Source organism: Elephantulus edwardii, unplaced genomic scaffold (genome assembly GCF_000299155.1).
Source record: "Elephantulus edwardii isolate Elephantulus edwardi_28Jun2011 unplaced genomic scaffold, EleEdw1.0 scaffold00176, whole genome shotgun sequence".
Lineage (NCBI taxonomy): Eukaryota > Metazoa > Chordata > Mammalia > Macroscelidea > Macroscelididae > Elephantulus > Elephantulus edwardii.
Genome location: NW_006399926.1, coordinates 4,180,186 through 4,189,645, shown reverse-complemented (window position 1 = coordinate 4,189,645; position 9,460 = coordinate 4,180,186). Strand labels below are relative to the sequence as shown.

Below are 9,460 nucleotides of genomic sequence, written 5' to 3'. Positions count from 1 at the left end.
GGTTTTCAAAGGTAGTAAATCACATGAGAGTGCCCATCCTTCTCCAGAGGAGCAGCTGGTGGATTTGAACTGCCTGCCTTTGGGATTGCAGAGCAGCTTCTTACCACTAAGCCACCAGAGCTCCCAAAGGTATGCTACATTTTATTGTGTTTCATTTTCTTGCATATTACAGATGCTTTGACTTTTTGGTTTTTTTCTATGAATTTTTTTTCTGAAATTTTATTATTATTTGTGTGTGTACCATCAAATCAGATCTGACTGGTACTGGAGGAGATTGTCCCCCTTCTCCAGCAGAGTATCTGGTGAATTCGAACTGCGACTTTTTGTTTTTTACAGATTGAAGATTTGTGGATACCTTGTGTCACACAGTGGGGAAAGAGTTGCACTGTTAGCCCAAAGGTAGGTGGTTTGAATCCACCAGCTGCTCTGAGGGAGAAAGATCTTTCCATGCAATTTATACCCACTGAAATCCTTCTGGAGGGTCATTTCCAACTTGAAGGCAACAGGTGTTTTGAGTTTTGTGTCTAACAAGTCCACCAGCACCATTTTCCTGATAGCAGGTGCTCGCTTTATGTCTCCATGGTACATTTTGGTAATTCTCACACTATTTCAAACTTTTTCTTAATGCTGTTTCAAACCTAACAGACTACAACACAGCATAAATATGACTTTTTTTAAAAAATAAAGTTTTTATTTTATACTGGTTTACTTACAAAGTTCGTGTACATTGCTTTTCACACTGGATCTTTCTCATTTCCTGTGCCCACCCTCCCTCCACCCATTAAGTTGTGAGACCCTATGATTAACTTCCCCCCATCCTCACCCATCTGCTCCTTCCTCCCCTCCTTGGATCCTCATACACATTCTACAATAATGGTCTTATACAGTATTTAAGTATAACTTTTATATATAGTGGGAAATAGAAAAGTTCTTTGACTTGCTTTATTGCAATATTTCTTTTTTTTTTTTTTATAATGACCCTATGCACAGTAACTCCGAACCCTGCTCTCTCCTGAACCAATCTCACTGTCTCTGATATGCCTACCCTCATTACCCCAGTTACTATGTAAACCCATCTCATCTGGGGTCTTCGTCTCCTGCACTATTCCTTGACCGTTCCAAGCATCATCCTTTTCCAAAGACTGGTCCCTTCTGGCTACATGCCCAGAGTATGTGAGATGGAGTTTCAAAGTCCTTGCCTCCAAGGAGCAGCTTGGTTTCACCCTCTCCAGGACAGACACATTAGTTCTCTTGGCAATCCACAGTATATTTAATACTCTTATCCAGCACCACAACTCAAAGGTATCACGTCTTCTTCTGTCATCCTTGGTCATCGTAAAGCTCTCTAATGTATGGCAAGTAATTGTGAAGTCCATGGCCTGGATCAGACACACCTTAGTCTCTAGACTGACATCCTTTCTCTTCAGTACTCTGAAAAGGTCCCTGACAACAAGTTTTCCTAATTCAGTTCATCTCTTTGTTTTTAATACAAAATTTTTATTTTATACTTGTTTACTTACAAAGTTCATATACATTGTTTTTTACACCAGATCTTTCTCCTTTCCTTTATCTCTAATGCGATTCATCTTTTGATTTCCTGACTGCTGGTACCAAGTGTGTTGATTGTGGAATTGAGCAAGCTGAAATTCTTAACAATTTAAATCTCTTCTCCATCTATCGTGATACTGCCAGTTGGCCTAGTGGTGAGAATTTTTGTTTTCCTGATGTTGAGCTTGAATCCATACTGCAAACTACAGTCCTTGACCTTCTGCAGCAAATCTTTCAGGCTGTCGATGAGTCTCTCCAATTCTGATGCCATTCTTCCTCATAAAGTCCAGCCTTTCAAATGATCTGTTTTGCACACAGATTCAAAAGGTAACAACAACAGCAACGGCATTACAATATTTGCTTTACTGTGGTAATCTGAAACCACGCTAAAGTTTGTATGGTATGCACAGAACTCATTCACAGGTATAGACAGTGCATCATGCTCCACAGGATTACTAATGAGAGGTCAGGCAAGGTCTTAGGCCTCGATAATCTCGTAAATGATATATGTTGTTGTTGTTATGTGCCATCGAGTCGTTTGCAACTCATAGTGACCCTATGTACAAGAGTTCTAAATGCTGTTCTATCCTGTGCCAACCTAGCCATCTCAAACGCACTTATTCCCACCACTCCAGTCACAGAATCGATCCATCTCACCAAAGGTCTTCCTCTCCTTCGCCTCCCCTCCACTCTGCCAAACATGATGTCCCTCTCCAAGGACCAGTCCCTCCTTGCAACATGCCCAAAATATGTCAGACGAAGCTTCAGAATCCTTGACTCCAGGGAACACTCTGGCTTCACCCTCTCCAGGACAAACCTGTTTGTTCTCCTAGCAGTCCATGGTATATTCAACACTCTTCTCCAGCACCACAGCTCAAAGGCATCAATCATCTTTCTATCAACCCTATTCACTGTCCAACTCTCTGATGCATAGCACATAACTGTGAAGACTATAGCCCGGATCAGGAGCACCTTAGTCTCCAGCCTGACATCGTTGCTTTTCAGTACTCTTGAGAGGTCCCTCACAGCTGACATAGAATTTTAAAAGATTATTGTTTATGCACTGCCTCTATTCATCTAATAAGACATAAAAAACCTAGGGAGGTAAGGACTGTGTTGTTTTGTTCACCAGTTTCCCCAAGGCCTTGAGCATCCTTAAGTGAATCTAATTAAAGGCTTGAACTATGAAGTAGTAGGTGACTATGTGCTATGAAGAGTAACAATGACAGGTATCCAGGGAAGAGCATGTGGCTTGGTGTGGGTATAAAGTCCACATTTAAAGCTGTAATAGAAAACCCAAAGACTGAGCATTTTCTAACCTAGGTGAGACTTGAGATAAAGGAGGGAGCAGTACATGAATCACCTCAGAAACCTGCAGGAGGGTCAGCTATGAGTTGCTTCCAACTTAACGGCAATTAGAAAAAGTGAGAGAAATGCTCTTCAGTCCTATGCTCACAAGAACTTTTTTAACGATTCTTATACCAGCTGTGTCTCCCATGGTACTGTACTGCTCTGAGAGTAAAATGGTTTGGGGAAGGAAGCATTGTAGAGTATCAGGAACTTCCTGAGTCTCAGAAGACTGGATTTGAATTCCGATTCAGTCACCTGTGGCCTTGAGGAATTCTGAAGCTCAGTATTTTCAACTATAAAATGGGAGAAATAGTGTTATTTTACACACTTGGCATGAGGGCAAGAGCTAATGGACATCAGGCAGGGCACTTCCCCTATCTACCAGCATAGGGATAAAGTTGCTCTGTGAAGAATAGGGTTGCAGGACAGAAGAGACAGATTCCGAGAAAATTCCAGGCACCGGGAGTCCTCAGGACCTGCCCACAGGTATTCTTTTATCTTTGTCCTCAGCACATACGTGCCCAGTTCCCATTCAGGAGCTAATTGGTTTTAAAGTCTCTTTCTTATCTTTCCCTCTGGCAGGCAATAGCTGTTCTGGTAGCAGTACCTCCTCACACAGAAGCAGTGACTACGGAGAGAGGCCTCACCATGGCCTATTCACAGCTCCTCACCAAAGTCAGAGGTTTGTTCCGGATCCACAGCCTACTGGTCCGACAATGCCTGGCTGAGTTTCTGGGCGTGTTTGTGCTCATAGTATGTGGGGTAACTGGGGGAGGGAAATGTGGGAGATGGGTAAAATTTTTGGCCCTTCTTGGCAAACTTATCTCTTCCTCTGGAAGTTCTGCGTCTTTACTATCTACATCCCTTTTTTCCTTCCCTTCATTTTGTTCCTCCCGGTCATTCTTTATTCCTCTCCTGCATCCTTTTTCCCTTTCTCAATCTTGTCTCTTGCCAGCTGTCACCTTCCTTTCCTTCTTACACTTCTTCTTCTGACTACCTCATCTCTTCACCCTTCCTTCTTTCTGCTTTTTGAGGTCTTCCTTACTGATCTCTCATATTGGTTCACCTCTCGTGGCATCTCTTTTAACCTTTCCAACCTCTCTTCATCATCATCCATCTGTGTGCCCTGCTCTGCTTCTTCCTCCCCCACCAGATCATCACTCAAGGGGCTGTGGCCCAGGCTGTCACCAGTGGAGAAACCAAAGGCAACTTCTTCACCATGTTTTTGGCCGGAGCTCTGGCTGTTGTCATAGCCATCTATGTGGGTGGCAATGTCTCAGGTGAGCAAGGTGGGGCCTGCTCAGCAGAGGGGGTGGGATGTGCACATGAGCATGGTGTTTTGTGACTCACGGACATTATCTCTTTGAGCTTGACCAGTGCCCTGGACTGAGATATGCCTTTGGCCACCTCTAGCTCCTCCCCGTTTGTATTTCTCCATTCTCCTTTGTGAAAATTACATGGTAGAGGCATCTGACCTCCTCTAACTTCAGGAGGGGTACAATCAGCAGCAGGAGCAACAGCCCCAGGCTGATTCCTATGATGTAAAGATCAGGCATGGACTGACTCCTCCCTCTAACCTTATTTTACTAATTCTGACACTGATTGTGTCACCAACGCACTGGACTTCTCTTTTGAGTTCAGTAGTTCCTTGCAAAGACCACACAGAACCCAGACAATAATCTCAATCAAGGGGCTTCCTAGGTAAGTAAAAGGATCAGGACTGAATCAGGAAACAGTTATTTGGCCAATTCAGTCTCTTCTCAGCTGTGTCTATGGGCCTAGCCTTTGCTCTGCTCAAGCAAGTGTCGGAAAGCTCTTTTAGCTCCACCAATAAGTGCCCAGAGATGTTCCACTCCGACGGTAATCCTCAGCCATAATGCACCCAGCTCTCTTCATGTCCCATGGTCTTCTGGTCTCCTGGTTCTGGTGTCTCTGCTGCTGCTGCTTCTCACCATCTACCACTCTACCTCCTTGTCCTGGGGCTAGGAAGTTCTCAGAGCAGGGATCTGACGTCTAAAGTACGCATTCTACTTCTGTCTCTTAGTAGGCAGGCTCCTGCTTTCTGCCACTAGAAAGGCTCTTTTAAGCATAGTGGGACGGTAAAACTGACCAATCGCCTCATTAGGCTTCCATATACCTACCTTATTTGTATGGTCTAAGTCCATGCAATTAATATTATTAGCAAGTTATCTAATCCCTTTGGTAGTCTACAAATATCTGATTTGCAAAATCCCACCCAGTCATTTGGTGGAAATTGCAAAGCTCTGGTGCCCTTGTGGAAAGAAGCTGCAATCCCAAAGGCACTCAGCCACAGCTGCTCCGTGAGAGAATGATGGACAGTCTCTTCCTGTGCAATTAACTGCCTCTGAAACCCTCCTGGAGGATCAGCTATGAGTTGATTCCCACTCAATGGTACACAACAACAACAGACTAAGATGAGGCTAAAGAAACCCTCTGCCATTGAGTCAACTCTGTAGGACAGAGTAGAACCATTCATAGAGTTTTCAAGACTATACTATATTTCTTTTTTAAAATTAATTTTAATGAAAGATTACAGATACTTTGGATTTCCATTCATTCATTGTTGCACTTTTCTCCCTGCCCACCCTTCCCCCTCAATTCACTCTTTTCTTTGAAAAGTAAAATTCTTTCATTGTTATTCAATCCTTTCGCCCAACTCCACTGTGCAGCCTTCATTCTGGACTCCTGTCATGACAATAATACCTAATTATATATCCCTTTTAAACAGTCCTCTTCCTCATCTGTTTCAATGCAGTATCCATTATTTATCCCCCTTTTTTTCAGTCTTTCCTCAACCCCAATGTTAGTTCCATTTTACAACAGTGGCACGATGCAATATTTTTTTTGTGACTGAAATATTTCACTCAGCATAATATCCTCCAGGGTCACCCATTTTGTATAATATTTCATGAGTTCCTTGTTTTTCAATGCAGTATAGTAGTCCATTGTGTGAATATACCAGAACTTCTCTATCCATTCATTTGTTGATGGGCACTTGAGTTGTTTCCAACTCTTTGCTATTGTGAACAAAGCTGCAATAAACATGGGTGTGCATATGCAGTTATGGTTTCTTTGGGGTATATTCCCAGTAGTGTAATTTCTGGGTCAAATGGTATTTCTTTTTGTAACTTTTGAAAAAAAGTTTATTTTATTATTTGTCTCTGTGTGTGTGTGTGTGTGTGTGTGTGTGTGTACCGTCAAATCAGATCTGACTGGTACAGGAGGAGATTGCCCCTCCTTCTCCAGCAGAGCATCTGGTGGATTCAAACTGTGTGCCTCTGGGATTCCAGTGCAGCTTCTTGCCAGTAGGCCACCAGAGCTTCCTTCTATCTGTAACTTTTGAGAAAGTGCCATACAGCCTTCCACAGTAGTTGCTCCATTTTTCACTCCCACCAACAGTGAATAAGGGTTCCAGTTTCTCCACAATCTCGCCAGCATTTGTTGCTTGCTGTTCTGTTAAATTTTGCTATTCTTACTGGGGTGAGATGATATCTCGTAGTTGTTTTGATTTGCATCTCTCTTAGAGCTAGGGATTTTGAACATTTCTTCATTAAGGCTATAAATCTTTAAGGAAGTAGATTGTCTTATCTTTCTTTCATAGAGCAGCTAGAGTGCTTAAACTACTGACTTTTTTGCTTGCAGCAGAATTTGTTAGCCACTAGCAGGCCATATTAAGTAATCCCCTAGAAAACAAATCTGTTTTGGAGAGGGTGGAACCAAGTTTCTCCTTGGACTGCTAGAATTTTGAAGCTCTGTCTCACATACTTTGGGCATGTGGCCAGGAGGAATTGATCCTAGGAGAAGGACATCATTCTCGGAAGAGTGAAGGGACAGCACAGGAGAGAAAGACCCCGGATTAGATGGATTGACCCAGTAACTGGGGCAATGGGGGTTGGGGTGTTGGAGTCAGTGAGACTGGCTCAGGACTTCAGAGGTGGCATGCATAGTGTCGCTATGAGTCACAGGTGACTCGACAGCACATAACAACAATACCAACTAGAAAATATATAGTAAGCAATTCACTGTACCGCACCCTTCCCTACCTAGACAGAAATCTATGGCAAGGGCATTGAGGATGAGTGCTAGCCGCTTACCTCATCTCTGCATCAGAGTGCCTGGGTGGAGCACAGTAGAGGAAAGAGCAGACAGACCCAGATTCAAATCTTGATTTCGCAGTGTGACTTGTATGAGGTACGCACTCCACTCCCATCTCTTCTTAATACTCCAGCTCCTGCTTCCTGCCACTGGACAGCTTTTCAGGCCTAGTGGAATGGAAAAACTGACCAAACCCCTCCATTAGGGTTCCTTACATCTTAATGATCTGACCACACGCATCTAAATTTGTATGTCAGGAATAATAATATCTACTTTAAGAATGTGAGGAAGAATAGTAGAGTTATCTGGTGACAGCCCTTGAGAGTGAGAAGTTGATGTGCGCTGGTTTTTGTTTCTTGATCCTGAAAGGGGCCCACCTGAATCCAGCCTTCTCTCTCGCCATGTGCCTCTTGGGACGCCTCCCCTGGATCAAGTTGCCCATTTACTCCCTGGTACAGCTGCTGTCTGCCTTCTGTGCTTCAGGAGCCACCTATGCCCTCTACTATGGTAACAGAGGGAATGGAGTTAGGGGTGCTCAGTGTTGATAGGGATACTTGAAAACAGTTTTGGGTAAGCCAAGATGGTAACCCTGGGTGTCCCTCTCTGCAGATGCCCTACAGAACTATACAGGTGGGAACCTGACTGTGACTGGCCCCAAGGAGACAGCCTCCATCTTTGCCACCTACCCTGCCCCCTATCTGTCCCTGAACAATGGTTTCCTGGATCAGGTAGGAGTGAGAGAAAAGAGCTGAGAGAGCATCTCAACCTTTGTCCCTGTCCCCTAGGACACCAGCTTATTTTTCAGGCTCTGGGTGGGCTGTGGAGTTGGTTCTATCTTGATCTCCTCTACCAGTCCAGCTGTCAGTGTTTACCAGGCCAGATGACTTGGGGGTAGGGCTGCTCTGCAATGCTTGACTGAGAGAGGGCAGACAGAAGAACGCCTAGCAGCTAACCTATCTGCTCTTCTATTAACTCCAAGGTTCTAGGCACTGGGATTCTGATCGTGGGGATCCTGGCCATCCTGGACACACAGAACAAGGGAGTACCTGCAGGTCTGGAGCCTGTGGTGGTAGGGCTGCTGATCCTGGCCATTGGTCTGTCCATGGGTGTCAACTGTGGGTTCCCACTCAATCCTGCCAGGGACCTGGGCCCACGACTTTTCACTTATGTGGCTGGCTGGGGCCCGGAAGTCTTCAGGTAGGTCTCTGCTTGTCCTGGTGCTGTTACTTCACACACTGTACTCATTTAAGGGTTCTGCCCTGGGTACCCAGCTCTCTCTTCTTATAAAGTTATTTTGGCCTCTTAGGACAGTGTGGCTCTTCCAAGTTCCAGGCTCTCCCTTCCCTTCCCTTTCAAGTAAACAGAAGTAAGATTTAAAGATTGTGTCCTTGGACATATCATATTACCTGTTTGGGCATTAGATACTTCACTTGGTAAATGCATGTGTTCTGGTATTTCCAGAAAATCAGAACTGGAAGGCTGACACACTTTTTCTTAAGGGTTCTTCCCATCAAAGTGTTAGGATTCAGTCCCCAAACATATTCCCCTAGGGGTCCTGAGCCCAAGAGCTACTTACTGTAGGGAGTTCTCGTTACTGTAGGTGGCCTCGGTGGGGAAAGGCTGGAAGAGTTCTCTCTGACCTCTCCTTTTCATCTTTCTTTTGCAGTGCTGGTAATGGCTGGTGGTGGGTGCCTGTGCTGGCCCCCATGGTAGGGGCTGCGCTGGGCACAGCCACCTACCAGCTGGTGATAGCAGTGCACCACACGGAGGAGTCAGAGCCAGCTCAGAATCTGGAGTTAGCGCGACACAAAAGCTCCGACTGGGAAACTCATGCTCAGATACCGGAGTGCAAGCTTTGATCGTGACAACTCTCTTCTCTCTCATGGACACTGGACTGGGCCATCAACCTAGAGACATCTGGTGACAAGACTTTCTATCTTTAGTCATACCGCAGTCAGTCCCTGGGAAGGTGCCTGAGCTGCTCTTTCACCCATCTAGGCATCTCTTTCTTCTAAACTGGGAAGGATGCCTGGACAGGTGAGAATTGAAGGAGGGTTTTCTGGGTTTGAAAATCCCTGAGACCCAGGCTTTCCACTCCCTCCTCAATGGGGTTTTCCGAACCTGGAGGCCTCCAGGCAGGCAGTTCCCCTAAGTAGCCACCAGAGGGCGGGCAGCCTGGATGTTAGGTCGGGAGAACATGCAAGGTGGAGGGGTCTCCACCATCCAGCAGGAGTCGGAGTGGGATAAAGGGCGCAACTGCGGAAACTTCCTATAAAGCTCAGTTCACCCAGCCTGACTTCTACCTCTTGTAACCAAGCCCGTCTTCAGTTCCACTGGAAGACCTCCCTAAACTTAGCCACTCCCCCGACCCCCGTCCACGCCATGCAGGGGTCGAGGTGGGGGGAATGGCCTCCGCCAAGGGGGCGTGGTAGGAGTTCCGGGCCGG

The 9,460-nt window shown here is 45.4% G+C and overlaps 1 protein-coding gene across 1 annotated transcript; it reads left to right on the top strand.

The window, feature by feature from the left end:
- Positions 1-3,546: 3,546 nt before the first annotated feature.
- On the top strand, positions 3,547-8,921 carry AQP10 (aquaporin 10). The gene is made up of 6 exons (XM_006895841.1): positions 3,547-3,651; positions 4,052-4,178; positions 7,384-7,521; positions 7,624-7,742; positions 7,994-8,211; positions 8,681-8,921. Exons 1-6 carry the CDS (start codon positions 3,547-3,549, stop codon positions 8,871-8,873), a joined length of 900 nt encoding a protein of 299 aa, XP_006895903.1. The 3' UTR covers positions 8,874-8,921.
- Positions 8,922-9,460: the final 539 nt, after the last annotated feature.